We start from the raw sequence: 17959 nt of genomic DNA, 5'->3' as shown, positions 1-17959 counted from the left end.
TCTGGACGGCTATGGAAGTGGTGGAGGATCGAGATAAACATTCATTGATGAGAACGCAAATGAGGAACAAACTTGAAGATAAGAAGAAATTAATCTCAGCGACTTCGGCGTGGTTTGATACTGCGGCCCCTTCCGGACCAATCAGGTTGCAGCCTCGTGTCATTTAAGGGGGCCCCGGTTTTAAGAGGACATCGCCCATTATTTCGTCTTCTGACATATCTTTATTCCTCAAATTCCCTCACCTCTGCTGGCACAACCTCTTGAATCGCCTAATCCGACTTCTGTCTTTCAACTCGCCAAAATGGATGTAATGGATATGCCGGCGTCGCATACTTCACTTCTTTAACACGTGCTTTCTCGATTTGCCAAAGATACTGCCCTAAATCGCTGTTGCACGATTCCTATCGAACATGAAGAAGGAAAGGGGCAAGGCCAAAAGCAAGAGACATGAACTGGCAGCCACAGGACCCCATCAGGGTAAGGCTCTGATTATCTCCAAATTCAAGGGGCATTTGCTGAACCGTCCGGCTTCAACCCCAACTGCCACCGTCATTACCGGGATGAACCCAAGCCTCAACGGATCCAACGCCGGCACAACCCCGGAAAGCGAGGAGCGGATCGACTTGGAAGCACAACCCGACTTGAAGCCCCAAGACTACTTCCTCAAAGTGTCTTCCACCCCCGACCGCGGCCTTGCAGTATTCGCCACCCGCAAAATCAAGGCTGGAACACTGATCCTGGCCGAAAAGCCTCTGATATCACTTGACAAGGACAAAGAAAACGACTATTCTGCTATCGAACGCGAGTTCTCGTCCTTGTCTCGTGCAGATCAAAAGGCCTACCTCAAACTCTTTGATGCCCAGAAATCCCGAATGTCTCGTGTCGTCTCGATCTATTATAGCAATTGTTATAATTGCGACGGCTTCAAGAATGACGGCCAAGGGGGTTCGGCGATTGGCGCCATCGTGAGCAGGATCAATCACAGCTGTGTCCCCAACGTCCAGTTCAGCTATGACGGGGCTACTGACGAGATCAAATTTCATGCCATCCGCGACATGTCTCGTGGCAAGGAAGTGTGCAGCAACTACGACAAGTCCGTGTTCGAGGTTACGTCCAAGCGGCAGGGGAAACAGCAGATGCATTACGGTTTCGTGTGCCAGTGTGAAGCTTGTGAGCCCAAGAACGAGTTCTGGGCCAAAAGCGATGAGAGGAGGAAAGGCATGTATAAAGCTCTCCGCGTCGTGCAGGGCTGTGAGAAGCGATATTCGGAGACCAGGGCCCACGTCGGAGCAGGAGAAAAGAATGATGATGGTGTGGATGATGCTTTGAATGCTTTGGTAAAGTTGGAGAGATTGCTGCTCAAGGAGTGCCTCGTTGGTGTGCCCTTGGCGAACACGTACCGGAGCATGGCAAAGTGGGCAGAGAGAAAAGGAGATCTCCAAGGGGCCACGAAATGGAAGATCAAAGAGATGGAGGTGTGCATTATTGGTTTTGGAAAAGAGGCTGCGAGAACGAAGGCTATCGACGCCAAGTTGAAGGAGTTGCGATCCGCGTCAAGCTGATCATATCCTGGAAAAGCTGCCTCGCAACAAAGGCAGCGCTATGGATGCCCCCCGTGGCGGTTCAGTACATTTCTTAAGGATTGAGCCCAGTTCAGCCTTTTCCCAGATGAGCAGCAATTGAGGCTGATGACACAACAAAGATGACCGAACCGCTGTCGTGGCCGCCATTATTTATACAGGCCCGGTGTGAAGGCCCGCTTTCGTATTTATACTGTAATTCCACTTGGTTGCATTTTGCACACTAGTTCTGGAGTCTGGGTCAGGATTTGACGGCTCTGATTGGGGAAATTTCAGACTTTCCAACTGCGGGCCAGCATTGGGGGGCTTATCTCCCAGGCTGGAGAACGCGACAAAGTGTGAATATATCAAGGAACGTGTGAAGACTTGGTGTGCGAATACGTGCTGACAGCGGGAAGAGAAAGGGACCCGGTTTGAACATAAAGCATCACAAGAGCAGTCATCTGTGTGTTTGCTGACCTCAACAGGGAAAATGTTGGCCAGGAGAAAGACGTACATTTATGCAAAGTATTTCAAAGCAAATGCCGTCGAGAGCATGAGAAGAAATCGTATTGATTGATTGTTGCATGATCTCGTCATCTCTGCGGTTGGCATAATGCTCATGTCCAACTGTCTTGCCGGAACAGACCTCCCAGAAACCCACTCACTCCCTTGTTTTTGGTCGCGCTCTTCTTTGCGATCCCGGCTCGTTGACTCATTTTCTCTTCTTTCATCGTGGGTCGATAATTGACAGCATTTCTGCGACCACCACTTCCCTTCCTTACAAATTCCTTCTCTTCGCTTGCTTTTCCACGTTCCGTTTTGTTAGTTACCACTCCCGTTGCAGATACATTCTCATCCCTATTGGCGACGCTTCCCAAACTCGAGTTCGTCGTTGCTTGGCGTAGTAAACTTGGGACCTTGCTAAACGAACCGCTTGCCGAGGAGCTCGCGCTATAGAAAGCCATCTTGGTGCTGGCTGAAGAAGCCGAAGATGAGGAGGACTGACGAAGTATGCTCAGCCGGTTGACAACATTTGGTCTGTCTTTCGTCCGTCGTTCAGAGAATGGTGCGCGAATCTCGCTGAATGGTGCTGCTGGTTTTTTAAATGTGCTTTCACCAGTCGCTCGGCCATCGTCATCCACTATAAAGCCGCCCAGATCGTCACCCTCGTCCGCATTTTCATCCGCTTCCGCAGCTTGAAAATGCCGGTCAAGGTTGACATACGCCTCTGGTTCCTCATCGGAATCGGAGAGTCCAAGGTCAATGGTCGCTGCCTGCGAATCAGGTTCTTCAATGAGGAATGATACAGATTCTCGAATCTCAGCCAAGGTTGCCGGTCTTCGATTCAAGTTGACTCCGCTACGATCATGAGGTCGCCTGATTTGGTTGAGTTTTGAGGCTCCCACAGTCCTAAGCGAGCGTTTGCTCTGGTCACCATTCGGCAGCTGTGCAATCGACTGTGGATTTTGGGATTCTTCAGACTGCCGCGCCACGTCATCGGGCTTTTCTTGTGACTCGTCTTCAAGCGAGGTTTCTGGAAAATCAAAGTCTTCTTCATCGTCGCTAGGCTGCCGATCCTCAATGCTGCGCAAGAATGCCTCTTTCTTCTTGTCCTCTGCAATCTTGCCAACGGCTTCATCTTTCAGCAATTCTCGACGCATCTTTGCAAATTCACGTCTTTTGGCTTCTCTTCTTCTGAGAATAGCGTCTTCTTCATCTGACAAGTCCAGGACATCATTGCCGCCGCGTTTCCGGCGCAAAGCACCAGTGGTGATATCTTTCAACAATTTGGAAACAGCCGCTTCATCCTGCTGACGCTCACGATCTGCAAATAGCTTTGCAAGTCTGGCTTCATCCCCAACTCCAACCTGAGTATCTTCATCAATCATTTTGCGATCATCCTCATTTTCTTCCTCATTTACATCTTCGTCGCTTGCTCCACCAAGGCCGGCATATTCATCCTCGGACTCCTCTGCTGCTTCGTCAACGGCATCTCGCGCATGCGACTTTGATTTGTCGAATTTATCATGGCGCTCCCTCTTTGCGGCATGACGTATAACATCGAAAGCTGATGCCTCCACCACTCCGGGTAAGTTTTCCTCAGATTCAGTGTTGATAGTGTGGCCACGTCTCAGCCTTGCCTTTCTTTGAACAATGGGACTGTCTTGGGTATCGTTCGGAAGTACGACAGTGTCAATGGTGGAATGAGCACCTGGATGTTGGGGAGTTTCCGTCGCAAAGCGATTCCCGGCAAATGGACTCAATGCATAACCCCCGTCTTGAGTGGGTTCAAATTGCGGCTGAGAAGGGGTCAATTGTGCGGCGTTGATTCTCAATCCACTGGCAGGAGATGGAGGAACTCTCTGAGATTGCGAGAAGGACAGGTTGATATTCAACGGCTGCGTCTGGGATGCTGGTTGACTGTCGGTAATCACATCGATTGAATCGAGGCGCTGTAGTCTGGGTACCATTGCGAGGTTAGGCGATGGAAGATCCATGGTCATTGTGAGGCTGTCCTGCTCTTGTACGTTCTCCACACCCTGATTCTGAGAATAATCTGCCATTGTAGCAGCAAAGGCTTGTGTGAGGCCGATAGGAAGATCATCTGACATCTGAATTCCCGGAATCTGCTTTCTCGCCGAACGAGACAGAGACTGAGGCGTTTTGGCAGGTACGGGAAGTTGGGGGGATTTCAGTATTTGATCCTGAACATCCTCATCCTCGTCATCGCTGATCACGCGATTGGTTCGACTTTTCCTTGCAAGAGCATGATCTGTCTCACGGACTGGATCTGAGGCTTCATCAAACTCCTTGCTGGCATCCTTAATCTCGTTCTCCACAGCCTCAGATTCAGCCGAGTCTTCCTCATCCGCTTGATTATCGAGCAGGTTACCATCGCCGTTTTCGTGCTCGTAATTCTCATCTCCATCCGAATCCTCGCTAATCTCACCGTCATCGTCTTCATCAAAGTCTTCATCATCTTCACTTTCTTCGTCATCCAGATCATCTTTAGAGTAATTGCCCTCCTTCTTGGCGAGGGCCTTTTCACGTTTCTGGATTTCTGCAGCATCTTTTCGAGCTTTCTCTAGCAAGTCTTCAACTTCTTGTTGCTCACGTTCACGTTCTTCCGCTGTCTGGACCATCACGCCTTTCGCTTTGAGCTCTTGAATTTTTTGTTCTCTTTCTCGTCGGGCTTGCATTCTAGCCGCCTTTCTCAGTGAAGCTTCCATTTCTGCAGCATTCATAGAATGCTTACGGTCTTCGCCACCAACCAAATGTGCTAGCGATCGCAGTGCAAGATGTGATGGAGCTTCTTTCGCTTTTCGCTTCGGCACATGTTCGAAGGCAGCATACTTTCGCATATCGCCCTTGGAAGTGATGACTTCAAGATCCGAATCAGAGTCATCGGTCCCAGGCTTGATCGCCCTGGCCCAAAACGATTTCGATCGAAAAGGCTTCGTAGATGGTCTCAACGCAGGTTCTTGGATCTCGGTGAGATCCTGGGAAATGGGCGTCTTTATCGGATATCCGTGTATCGAATGTTCAATAGGGTCTTCAGAGCGAGCTCTCCCTTTGCCCTTGTCGAGTATTGTCGGAGGCCTGAGAGGACTCGTTGCAGCCCCAACTACAGCATCAACCCGGTCGGCGTGCAGGATGTCGCCTGCACAGCCCTTGGCGCTCTTGGGGCTATTGGAATGTCCATCTTCCTGCATCGGACTTGTTGGAGGAGAGCCACGGCTCTTCATTGCTTCGGTGTCTGAACCAGCTCTTGAGCTACCTGTGGTTGGGTCCTCAATTTCTCCATCGGCTGTTATTTGGGACGTGGAATTAGGGATTGGAAAGTTAAATCTAGCTAGCAGACTGTCCTTGGTGATTTTCTTCTTCGTTCGAGCTTGGTGAGCGAGCTGCATGTTTCGACTAAGTCGTTGAGTTTCTCGATTCATTTCTTCTATAGCTTTCTTGCTGGCCTTTCGAGTGGGTCGAGCTTGCCTCGATAGCTTTTTGGCCCCTTCATCGTCGGACGAGTCGCTGTCTTCATCGTTATCATCAGGGGGACTTGAACCTCGTTGCTGCCGAGCTCCACGTTCATCGGCCTTGAGTCGTTCAATTCGCGCCTCCCTCTTCGCGGCTTCCTCGGCTTCTTTCTCTAGGCGCTGCTTTCGGTGTTTTTCAACAAGAGCTAGGAATCTCGAGTTGTTGGCAGCTGATGGCTTTTCAATGTCTTCAGAGTCTGAACGGTCGCTCATCCGAATTGGAGTAGCTTCGTGGCGTGTAGCACTCGGCGAAGGGATGAACAATGGAGAAGCCGACCTGAACGTATGGACGTTTTCTACATCGCGAATGGGACTGCTTTTGCGTGTTGTAAGCAGCCTTCTACTCATGCCTGACACAGCAACATCTCCATTGCCATCCGAACCCTCAACTGTGTTAGGTCGAGAACTTTCCACCTGAGACGGATCCTTTTCATCTGTAGCGATGTTAGATGTAGTGCTTAGGCCTTGTAACCGTGCCGCAATTCTGGACCGGGGAACCACGGGCAGATCCTCCTCTTCTAATCCATCGTCAACTGGTGAACGGGCACGAGCTGGTTGGACCGGATTGGTTTGCTCTGAATGCCCAATAGAGCCAGCTTGGGGGCGGTGGGCAGGCGTATCAGAATCTGACTCGTCGAATTGAGCGAGCAAGGACTGTATTTTACGACTGGGAGTCAGGGCGTTGGAGGCAGTGCTTTGAGGAGATCCCGCCGAGGAAGGGGACCTAGGAGACGAAAACATGGTATGTCCGAGTTTCAGTCAAGTTCGAGAACCATACATGAATATCACAGTGAAATAATACGATCAAAAGTGCATGGTGGACTAGAAAGAATGTAGAACGTCGAACATCAATCAATCGGTGTGACGCGTTGGTGCGAGGGAACGCGTCTTTGAACGGAGCAGAAGCACCAATGCGCAGAAATTTCCGATGACGTCACGTGTCTCTCGGATGTCCTAAGAAGACTTCAACACTTGAAGTTAGAAGTTGTTCTTCATTATTTCGCAGTGGGAATCTCGTTCCAGGTGTCCGGCATGTGTATGATATGCTGAAAAATTACAGATGACAGAGCCAGTGACCTGGCCATCAACTTCTTGCCTACCTGCCACTGCGACTCCTTTCTCCGCAGCCTCGAGCTAACGAACCCCTGATTCTCCAATTCATCCACAACAGGGGCAGTCCTACGCGAATCTGTTCTACGACCATGTCTAACCTTGAAGACCTACGGAAGCAGTGGTCTGAGCTCTACGCGCATACCCTTCCACAACTTGCCAAAATTCGCGATCCCGCTCAATCAAGGTGGCCTGTAACTCCAGACCACTGCTTTGCTAGAATAATTCTTGACAATACAGTCGGTGACGGTCAGCGACAATGGGACGCAGTGATAGAAAGGCCGGCAATTAAGAACATGACTGAGCAGCAATTACGGAAAGCCATTGCCTTAGGCGAACAAATCAAAGCAGGAGAAGTTGACCTTTGTCAGTTGGACAAGATCAGCCTAAAATGCAGAGAAAAGACCGCGGGAATGTTCAGTGATGTAACAGCGGGTGAATCCCAGGTGCAAACCGGACAAGCAGACCAATCAATTGGCAGACATAAGCGGTCTTTGAGACAAGTTGGCGAAACAAAGGAAATTTCAAACAAAAAGGCAAAGCCAGAGAAAAGACAATCTCAGTTACACTTTGGCGCCAACAAGGATTCAACAAACTCACCATTTCCTTCAACTCCTTCCTCAGATCGCGAATTAAAGCATCAGGAAAATGCGGAAGATATAAAACAAATCCTCCATCGCATTCGGTCACATCCTTCGCTTACTCCATATAGGAAAAAACTTTACACTGCTCTATTGTCTGTTCCACGAGGTCGATATACGACTTACGCAGCAATGTCTGACTACCTTGATTCTTCAGCTCGAGCTGTGGGGAACGGAATGCGCAACAACCCCTTCGCTCCTGATGTACCTTGTCATCGCGTTCTGGCAGCGAACGGTACAATTGGCGGATTTCACGGCGACTGGGGAAGGAATGGCAAATATGCGGACAAGAAAATTGAGCTACTGCGAAGCGAGGGAGTAAGGTTTGATGCCAGCGGGAAAGTTGTCGGCGAACCATTTAGAAAATTTCACACCTTCCACGACATTCAATAATTTACATTTCTGGCGGCCTTTTGCGACCACGTATCTGTCGACCTGTGAATATCTTTCATTGCCTCTGGGGATGTGTTGGCTTTGATCAACTCTATTCGTCTACTAGTGCAAGCAGTACCACAACAATAGTTCGTCCCTAGTCGTTCACAATATGCGAACTTGATTCAACAGCGAACCTGCTGAGACACTATAGATTTCCCCCCTCCAACGTCTATTTCAAATCTCACACGGGTCACTTAGCTTCTTAGACCATTTGGAAACTGGTCAACAAGACGCAAAGACTAGAAGCAAAAATGGCACCCAATAACATCGCAGGCATCAATTCCATCGGCAGTTTCGTTGACCATGATGCGCAACGCCCACAAGCTGTTCCCGTAGGTTTCTTAGCAACAAAGCGCCATCCGAAATCACTGTTCACTTTTACACCGGAATTGATGAGCATGAATGCCGAGGTGAATTAGTATCAGACCCAGAAGAATCATCCTCCCGGGCAGAGGGCGATTCTGCAATCCAAGGACGACTACACAGCCTTAGGAGTTATGACAACCCATCGCGTCGAGGCAGTGATGCTTTCTCGAATGATCAAGCAGCTCGTTGAGGGGAATAACGATGGTGTCAAAAATATCAAAATCTTTTTTGGCTTTTTATGAAGTCGATGGAACATGCTTGGACGAGACGTAGTCTCGCAATCATCAACATCATAAAGCACTGGAGCATATGGGTCAAGATCCCGAGGTTTCGTCATTTAGTAACGTTCTACAGAAATCATGTGTTCGCTGAATGACTTACTACTCTGAGCAAGAATACCGTCAACACCGAATGTTTTGCAGTCCACAGGTGATGAGTCGGATAAACACTGGCCGTCATCCCCGTCGGGCAATTGCATTGGATCGACCACGCATGTTGAGGGGAGATACTACATTGGCACACGTTGGTTCAATGGAGGAGTGAGCAGGATACACTTTCAGCAACGCAAGAGCAGTTATTACCTAGCGATAAGCAATGTTTGGCTGGATGAATGAAGACTTTGGATTTGAAGGATATTTGTCGCGGGGTATCGCACTGCTTCCAATAGCTTCCAAGGTTTAAGTTACCCGATACGGGTGCATTTATTCGTTTCAGTTACAATTTTGGTGAGTTTCTTCGTCTAAGCCTTTAGCCTTCTTGTGAGTGTAGCCAGGGAGGCTTCTTTCGGCAATATTCCACCCCGAAAATCTGTTGCTCTCGTCCTTTCAACTGTAGTTGTTGTAGCAAGTATCTCTGAGATCATGTCGTTTCCTTTGTTCACCAGTGAAGAACAAGAAAGCGTTTGGCGGCGTTCGGATTTCCACTGGAGGGTGGTGCAATAGCACACAATCAATGTCCAAGTTAATGAGTGGGACGTCGGCTGTCTGATGTGTACTGGGTTCTTGTGCATTGGAATACAGTAGAGAGCAAGGTTGGCTGCCCTCCATGGCGGATGGTCGGTAGGTCTGCATTTTCATTTTGACACCGACACGATCTTCTGCCATTACAACGAAGCTGCGGCTTTGACTGCACCAACTCCTTTGAAAGCAGCCTTGTTCGTAATTACCACTTCTGCGGGGTATTTCCACTCCATGAACTGTTTCCAACCTATCGCTATTAGCTCGTAATTCTTCGTCAGATACCTGCGGACATACCCCAATAGGCAAACTTCCTCCCGAAATATTTCCCTACATATGGGACTACCACCATAGAAAGAAGTAGTTCTAGCTGTTGCAAACTTTCCTTCCACTCTCTTTCTGCGTCGGAATCGGAATAATCTTCGCTCACTGTGACTTCGTCCGAGTCTGGTTCTGAGGGTAATGAATCAACATCGTTCTCATCGCTGTTGGAAGGAGGTTCGATGAAAGAAGCTGCACCATCGGTATCGGTCATCGTCGTTGTTGCGGTAGGCTCGCTCTCAGCTAGCGACAGGCCACCGAGAGAAGTACTGCGACTTATACCATTGAGAAACTCCTATTCCACTACCAGTTTGTGAACATGTAGACGCGAATTGTCGAAGGCAACGAATCTGGGGAGTTTTAATGCTGTTTTTGTCGGACAGGAAGCTGAAGGCCAGCTGCAGCTAAAATCCTGGGCCAAATGTCACAAGCTGCTTTGTCAGACAGGGTATTGGCAAACGTTTGTTCACGTGACGAGCGTCACCACTTTGACTCATATATGATGGATCGATTCCGTCACACATTTCCTGAACATTCTCCATCTGACTTCAGCATTCGAAGACGCAGACTACAAGACAGTATCACGCATTCCGAACTCTTTCTCCCAACTATATACATTGCGCAAATACCATAAACTATGGCTGAAGTTGTAAGCCACGTCATACACCCCCCACATCCACATGCATCAGTTGAGGAATTCAAACTGAAACCTCATGCACCTCGCCCCACCGGGAAAAATACCACTTCATCCTCCAACGCTCTCCGAGATAATACTGACACTTCCATTGTCCAGGAATCGCCCCCGGTCGAACGAAGACCCCGCAAATCTGTAGCCTTCAGTGGCGACGACACAATTATGGACGAAAATGGCGAGATTTCAGAAGCCCCTCACAGCGGCACAGATGAGAAAGTCACAGCAGAGAAACACTCATCACGTACGGAACTGCAGAAGAAATCGAAATTGCCATCAGTACTGACTACATCCACAGCTCCTGAAGACAAAGCTGTCGACGAGATAACCGACATGTTCGCCGGGTTGAACAAGAAGAAGAAGAAATCCTCAAAACCCAAGACCGAAGATACGGCGGCAGAAGGCGACGCTCCGGTGGCAACAGTAGACGGCGACTTCGATGCATCAACACTGAAAAAAAAGAAGAAGAAGTCCTCAAAGCCCAAGACAGACGCCGGAGACTTTGCCGCGAAACTGGCCAACGCAGGCGTCGAAGGACCAGGCGATGGTGGCGAGCACGCGACGGATACGGAACCACAGGAACAAACAGGCGACTTGGGCGCAGGAACAGGAATCTGGGCGCACGACGCAACAACACCCATCTCGTATGATCTTCTCCTCAAACGCTTCTTCCAGCTCGTCAACGAACACAACCCCGACATTCTGTCTTCGGGCAGCAAGTCGTACAAGATCCCGCCGCCACAATGCCTGCGAGAAGGCAACAAGAAGACGATATTCGCCAATATCGCCGAGATCTGCAAGCGCATGAACCGAAACGACGAGCACGTCACGCAGTTTTTGTTTGCCGAATTGGGCACCTCGGGTTCCGTCGACGGCAGCAAGCGCCTCGTCATCAAGGGTCGATTCCAACAGAAACAGATTGAGAATGTCCTGCGTCGGTACATTGTCGAATACGTTACATGCAAGACCTGCCGCTCACCCAACACCGAACTGTCCAAGGGTGAAAATCGTCTATATTTCGTCACCTGCAACTCCTGTGGCTCGAGAAGGTCGGTCACAGCCATCAAATCTGGATTTACCGCCCAGGTTGGCAAGCGCAAGAGACTTAATGGTTAGAATTTGGGTTTGAGATGAGGGGGCATGGAATGAATGATTGAATGAGATTGAGAATGGAAGCATTCATCAAGGAAAATAATCTCGCACGCTCGTGGTTTTAAATACAAATCGAGGCCAAGGGAATAGGACAGCACAGGTTCCGGATGTTTACGGCATGCGCGAATGAAAAGAAATAGAAATTGAAAAGAAAAATTTGAAAATTAAAGATTCCCCAAATTAGCATATTCATTCGAAGATCCTCGTAAAATCGCAAACATGCCAGGAGATGACCCAATGCAGCCGTTTCAAAATAACGTAGGGACATATTCCCATACCAGCGGAAAAATGTCCCCCAGTGCCCATGATGCGGATATTACTTTTGACTCCGGTTTTTATACCTCGCGGTGTGCGTTTCCGCTCAAAAAGGCCGAGAAAGCGGTGGCATTTCTGGTCTGCATGTACACGGTTCCAGGGCCAGTAAATTTGCAGACCAGACCTTCGTTGCTACTGATTCCGGAGATGATACCGCCGCTAGCCACTCGCTCGAGGATGTATTTGCAGTTCCACGCCACAAGATGGCCGTTGTCAATAATGTATTTCTCACCTTCGACGAGCTAGACAAGGCGAGTTCGTGGTTAGCCTAACAGTCTCCGATAGCTTTCACTGGGGCAAGTCAAACTTACATCCTTTCTCAGGATTGCTCCAAATGTGGACATCCACAGGATCCCGGTTCCAGACATCTTGTACACAAACAGACCCTCACCTGAAAACATGGCCTTGCTGATTCCTTGATTTTTGTACTCTTTGATAACGCCCTGTGTGCATGCAAGAAAAGCATCTCGTCCTACACTCCAGGTATCATTGCCTCCAAGTCGCAGGATTGAGATGTCACCCAAAGTGCCCGGAGCGAGCAGCAATTCTCCTGGACCGGTGAATGTCGAATGAGCCATCTCGCCTCCAATCAGCAATTTCTTCATGCTAAACTTGACAGCTCCCTTCAACATCACGGATGGAGACATGGCGATCATGACTCCTGGTTTGGCAGTGATAGGGCACCCCATGGCCAGTTGAATGGTGAGGATAGAGTTGGAATCGCGGTGGGATATCCGGTAGGAGCCTCCATTAAATGTTCCCACGTCGTCTGAAGCCGTGGACTGTACACCTACAAATTGTCCTCCTTCCGGAACTCCGGGCATCTGTGGTCCTGTTGGTGCCCTCATCATATTACCCATCTCTTTAGTCAATTTCTGCAATCGCGGAGAAGTGACTGTTTGTTCAGTTTGCTGAGTAGCACTCGGCCCATTATAAGAAGGCTGACGGTTGTGAATCGCTGCATGGTCAAAGGTAGTTTTATAAGCTGGAGCGGAGGCCGGAACAGCAGTGCCATGGTTGTATGGTCTTTGGGCAGTCGGTTGTTGAAGTGGAGGAGGTGATGGTGTCTGGGCTGCATGTGTTGGAGGTGGAGAAGCGCCTGATGGAGGGGGAGGGAATGATGGCTGAGAAGGCGGAGGAGGAAAGGCTGGGTTCATCAGTATGGATTGGCGTTCTGTGTTCTATTTTCTGTCATACCTTGACCACTATCTGGAGGCGCTGAAATGGTTTATTAGCCATCGCTTCAATTATTACAATGCTGGGAGAAAGCATACGAGGATAGTACCCTCCCTGTGGTTGCCCTGAACTCGGAGGAGGAAAAGACATGACGAGGAGGCAGGATTACAGACAATTGAAGACGTGGATCGACACAGAAATGCAACACAGCAAAGGAACAAGGACCGAATCGAACGCAGAATCCAGCGGAAGATCGACGTGAGCCGTTGTTCAACAGCGGACGGGGCAATATTAGATGAAAATACTTGGTAGTCAGATCATTGAGATTGTCTGAAGTCTTGGAGGACTCGCAACGCGCGGAAGCGACGACGATACTTATATAAGGAGCAGAATCAAGTGAGCAGTTAACCGCCATTCAGAGCGTAGGGTCCAATAATCTCACTAGTTGGCGCTGCTTGGATCATCTTGGAGTGGTAAGAGTGAGATGATATGGTTGGTTGGAGATGTTTAGGACGGGCGCCTATTGCTCGGAAGAATCTGAGCGCGAGGGGCTCTCCTATATATCTAGGGGCACGGCTTGATGTCCCAGTACCAAGAACTTCCTCCATTGCGTAGCAATGTCCACAAATAAATGTACCGGATACATTATAACTCGTACAAGCACTCTCCCGACTACCTGCAGTTAGGGCATCCAGTGAGCTTCTCACATCAGCCAATCAGATGTCTCAATATCGAGTTAATCACTATTGTTGGCAACAGGTCAAGTCGTACAAATCGGAAAAGATGTCGATCCAGCGTCATGTAGAGGGATCTCGGGCGTTTCCATGTCTGCCTTCGCTGAACTCGTTTAATAATCCAGATCCCTGTGTACTACTAAAATGCCACAGGAGCCCTAGCCTTTCGCCCGGCAAATTCCCCCCCGCAACATCGGATGCTATTCAAGTGGTGCGCCTTGGCCAAATCCAAGTGGCTGCTAAGCTTCCTCTTCAAGTTAGTCCAGCGAAGCCAAGGGGGTCCACCAACCCATAAATTCAGTGCCTAGAGGTGCCTGGCATCAACTCCTTGGAGTCCCTCATTTGCCCTTATTGATCTGTCGCCTTTTCTGTTAATAAACTTGTATTCGAGATTCAGTCTACACGAACTGCCACCCTCCTCCTGCATAGGTCCTTCTTTTTTTTGTCTTTCCCAGGCGTCAAACCGAACTTGCTCCTCATATTTCAACGTCGCCTTCCCCCCCTCCCTGTTTACATGCCCCAATCTGCTCCGTCACCACGGTCGACCTCTACATCATATTTCCAGGACGACGCGACCTAGGCCGTCAGCGGTGGAGGGTGGGCACAAGAGAGGGATATACATAAGCACGAGGACGTGCCACCATGTTGAGGCCATTGAGGATACCAAACCGTCGGAACAGAAGATCTACTCGCTGACGGTTCGTCTATGTGACTGCGGCCTCAAGAGACCGAGCAGAATACAATGCCGGGTCAAGACCTCACAGAACCGGTGTTTCGCCGGCTCGAGCCTCATTGGGACCGTGGATTGATCGCTGCGTCCATAGCCGTTTCTCTGCTGGGTGCTTTTACCTCGACCCAGATGATGTGTCAAGCGCGGACCTCACGATACTTGTCTGGTGTCTTGGTGTGGACAATCCTTGGGAGCTTAACCTTTGGCTTCTGCTCCATTTGGAGTCTTCACTTCATAGCCATGCTGGCTTGTGGACTGGATTTGCGCATTGGATTGGATGTTCCGTTGACCATTCTGAGTGCGGTCCTGGCGGTTTCATTCACCTTTGCAGCATTGATTTCAGATCTTCTGCGCCATCGATATCTACGGCTGGTGAAGAAAAAGAAACTCAGATCCAAACAAGAAGCCAAAGAAGCCAGGAGGCAGGCTGCGGGAAATTATTCTCTGCCGGATCAAGACGATCATGGAAGCATGGATGTCCTTCTGGGGCCGGAAACCTTAGAAGAGAGGGATCATATCACTCTGCCGGAGAATACGAACGGGACACGACGAGATCGCCACTATCGACGAATTGGTCGACATGACAGTGTTACCCTCGGCCCTCTAGAAGACCATTTCGTTCCACGAGACGTCAGTGCTGCCAGAGGAGAGTCTGGTACTCGGTCATCCTTTGCGCGGAGTGAATCAGTCACTGAAGACGATTCCTTCTCCGATACGGAGAGTTTCCCTAGGAATTCCAACGACGGGGATGGATCACGTCGGTCGTCTGCACAATTGAACTCGGACGGCAGCAGTATGGGCCTCCCTGGTTTCATGAGCTTCCGATTCCCAAAGACCACCACCTCAACGGCCACGAATGCCATCACGGGCATTGCTGAACTCCTTTACAGTGGCGCCCACATCAGGAACTTTGCCAAGGGTTGGGTATGGTCTCTTGCGATCAGCACAATGCACTATGTCGGGATTGTTGCATTGAAGATACCAGAAGGTCACTTTACTCTACAACCATTCATTGTCCTCGTTTCGGCGTTGATTAGTTGGCTGGTCTGTACACTTGGCTGTATCCTCATCCCTCAAATCGAGGTGAATCTCGCCCAACAACTTCTCTTCTCCGTTGTCGCCGCTGGAGGAGTGGCTGGAATGCATTTCACCGGCATGTGGGCCACGACGTTTTGGTCTCGGGCAGATCCAACACAAGATCGTGGATATCCTCCCAACTTGGCCGTCGCTGTCACCAGCATTGCTATCGTGACCTGCATTCTTGCTAATGGACTCCTGGCGCATTCTGCCACCGTGGCCCGAAACAAGTTGGCAGAAATTGTACAAACGAAAAGAAAGTTGTGGGCGGCCATTGCGCAAAAGGAAAATGCAGAGGCGGCAGCTGCCGCACGGAGTGAATTCATTGCATCAGCATCTCATGAAATTCGCACCCCGCTCCATCAACTGCAAGGATATAGCGATTTATTATCGCGGACGCAGTTGAATGATGAAAGTCGTTTGCTACTTCTGGCGATACAGCAAGCAACCAGATCTCTTTCCATGATCACGGCGAACGTCCTTGATTGGTCACGTTTGGAAAAGGGAGAGGCCGTATGCCGGCCCACAAGTCTCGACCTTCGAAAAGTCTGCGAATCGATTGTCAATATTCTACCGAGCAGGGATGATCAAGTGACAACCGAATTGATGATAGTGGTCGCTCCACAGGTACCGGCATCGCTCTTCATCGACGAGACTTATCTGCAACGAATCTTGATGAACCTGCTCACTAATGCCATGAAATTTACCCAATCTGGCTACGTCATTCTTCTTGTCGAATTCAGAGACCAAGCTTTGTCCATCACTGTCAAAGATTCGGGGTTTGGGATTCCGGAATCATTTCTCCCCCATCTATTTGAACCCTTCAAACAAGCGCAGACCAGAGGAGCCGAAAGGGGAACCGGTCTTGGATTGGCCATCATTAGACAATTGCTTCAAAAGATGCAAGGAACAATTTCTGTGGAAAGCAAATGTCAACAGAAGGCCGATGTGGGTCCTGAGAATTGCGGTAGTACTTTTACAGTCACGATTCCTGTCTCTACTTCCACTGATGCAGCGCCGACGTTGGGTTCTCTTGGACCCAATCGTCGGATAGCGGTTTTTCAAACATGCAATAGTCGATTTTTGGAAGGACTTCAGATGGCCTGGAATGCTTTTGGGTTCCAGGTGATTCTGGCCGACCCGACCGGCGAAATTTCCGACGCCTGGGAGTATATTTGGACGGATCTCCTGTTTCTGAAAGCACATCCAACCCTCCTCCGACGGCTACTTCAGCTCCAAGACCAAGTGGTACTAGTCACTTGCGACTCTCAAGTACTGTTGGAAAAAGCATTCGGGACCATTCCACTCCCACACATTATTCCGATCAGGAGACCATTCCTTTGGCATCGGATGGTTGATAGCATTGTCTCAGCCGCTGAATCTGGCAAGTCAGCTGTTGATCGATCGGTGAGATTTGCTCCTGTAGTGGACTTCCTGGACAATTCGGAGCAAAGTCCAGTTGAGGAGACTCCGGTGCCGAGTGGGTCTACCGTCCTTTTGGTAGAAGACAACAAAATCAATCAGAGACTTGGAGTGAAGATGTTGGAAACGCTCGGGTATAATGTGGTTGTGGCCGACGATGGACAAGATGCCATCGACAAGATTGTGCAATATGGTCAGGGGATCGACCTGGTTTTGATGGATCAATCTATGCCACGCAAAGATGGTATTATGGCCACGAAGCAAATTCGAGAAATGGAACTGCTAGCTCCACTGTCACGACGATTGCCAATCATTATGGTCACGGCGGTTGTCGGTCCAGAGGCACAAGCACTTTGTATGGCGGCAGGAACAGACGCATTTCTTCCCAAACCACTTGCATTATCGAAGCTTGAGCATACCCTGAAGAAATTTCTAGGACAGGATTGATAGCACGCCAAAGTCACAATCTCATTCTCATCTTCTCTCCCAAGTGGCTGAAAAATTGGAGAATGCGCCACTGTACTTTGTCAATCAGCACATATATGACCGGCTTTGTCGACAAATCGCCGCAGCAAAGACACATTTAAAGATATCACAGGAAATGTAAATGGAATCAAGAGAATAGATGGGGGGCAAAAATGAAAATTATTTTTTTTTTTGGGTGGCTTTATTTCCCGCTCTCCAGAGAAGCACGGCGCTATGTTTTGAGGAGAGATATGCAGGTATACACATCAACCACCTCTTCGATTTGTTCGAACCGAGATTAATTTCGCCGTGGAATGGGCCATGTGATGCATCATGTGTCAAAAGTAGAATCTGCATTCCCACGCCCTTCAACCTGTTGATTGTTTCTGTTAGCAATTGAATATGCTGGGCTCGACAACAACTGTACTTAGGGGAAAGGAGAATGATAAGGAAGGGAGTTTTTGTCGCTTAACAACCTAGCCTCGTAGTGCGGCGTCCCACACGTGCGGGTAATCCTGCACTTAGGGGTCAGACCATGCAGACTAGTAGAGATCCGAGGAAGCCATCCACTGCATCCAGTTGCCATCCACGGGTTGGCATCCGTCATCTTTACCAGGGGGTGAACGTTCCAGCTCCCTCCGGTGGCGGAGGAGTGAGAGGGGAAACAGACAGCGGCGTGGTAGAAATTACTTGTCTGCAATTTTGTCTTCAAAAAACATTCTCCTTGACTGACTCTCCTTTCTCTTCCACACGCTCTCTCTTAAATATTTTG

At 49.4% G+C, this 17959-nt stretch overlaps 7 protein-coding genes across 7 annotated transcripts; 4 read left to right on the top strand and 3 right to left on the bottom strand.

Moving 5' to 3' along the window:
- Positions 1–410: 410 nt before the first annotated feature.
- On the top strand, positions 411–1562 carry Z518_09915 (uncharacterized protein; the record flags this gene model as incomplete). Its single annotated transcript, XM_013412532.1, has 1 exon — positions 411–1562. The coding sequence occupies one exon, from the start codon at positions 411–413 to the stop codon at positions 1560–1562; it is 1152 nt and encodes a 383-aa protein (XP_013267986.1).
- Positions 1563–2179: 617 nt separating this feature from the next.
- Z518_09914 (uncharacterized protein) lies at positions 2180–6337 on the bottom strand (the record flags this gene model as incomplete). The annotated part of the gene is made up of 1 exon (XM_013412531.1): positions 2180–6337. One exon carries the CDS (start codon positions 6335–6337, stop codon positions 2180–2182), a length of 4158 nt encoding a protein of 1385 aa, XP_013267985.1.
- A 461-nt stretch (positions 6338–6798) lies between these two features.
- Z518_09913 (uncharacterized protein) lies at positions 6799–7740 on the top strand (the record flags this gene model as incomplete). The annotated part of the gene is made up of 1 exon (XM_013412530.1): positions 6799–7740. The coding sequence occupies one exon, from the start codon at positions 6799–6801 to the stop codon at positions 7738–7740; it is 942 nt and encodes a 313-aa protein (XP_013267984.1).
- Positions 7741–9250: 1510 nt separating this feature from the next.
- Z518_09912 (uncharacterized protein) lies at positions 9251–9639 on the bottom strand (the record flags this gene model as incomplete). Its single annotated transcript, XM_013412529.1, has 2 exons — positions 9251–9354; positions 9402–9639. The coding sequence occupies 2 exons, from the start codon at positions 9637–9639 to the stop codon at positions 9251–9253; spliced, it is 342 nt and encodes a 113-aa protein (XP_013267983.1).
- A 423-nt stretch (positions 9640–10062) lies between these two features.
- Z518_09911 (uncharacterized protein) lies at positions 10063–11232 on the top strand (the record flags this gene model as incomplete). The annotated part of the gene is made up of 2 exons (XM_013412528.1): positions 10063–10360; positions 10415–11232. 2 exons carry the CDS (start codon positions 10063–10065, stop codon positions 11230–11232), a joined length of 1116 nt encoding a protein of 371 aa, XP_013267982.1.
- Positions 11233–11603: 371 nt separating this feature from the next.
- Z518_09910 (uncharacterized protein) lies at positions 11604–12909 on the bottom strand (the record flags this gene model as incomplete). Its single annotated transcript, XM_013412527.1, has 4 exons — positions 11604–11825; positions 11895–12730; positions 12781–12801; positions 12858–12909. 4 exons carry the CDS (start codon positions 12907–12909, stop codon positions 11604–11606), a joined length of 1131 nt encoding a protein of 376 aa, XP_013267981.1.
- A 1326-nt stretch (positions 12910–14235) lies between these two features.
- On the top strand, positions 14236–17169 carry Z518_09909 (uncharacterized protein; the record flags this gene model as incomplete). Its single annotated transcript, XM_013412526.1, has 1 exon — positions 14236–17169. The coding sequence occupies one exon, from the start codon at positions 14236–14238 to the stop codon at positions 17167–17169; it is 2934 nt and encodes a 977-aa protein (XP_013267980.1).
- Positions 17170–17959: the final 790 nt, after the last annotated feature.

Source organism: Rhinocladiella mackenziei, assembly GCF_000835555.1.
Source record: "Rhinocladiella mackenziei CBS 650.93 unplaced genomic scaffold supercont1.8, whole genome shotgun sequence".
NCBI lineage: Eukaryota > Fungi > Ascomycota > Eurotiomycetes > Chaetothyriales > Herpotrichiellaceae > Rhinocladiella > Rhinocladiella mackenziei.
This window is presented reverse-complemented; position numbering and strand designations above follow the sequence as displayed.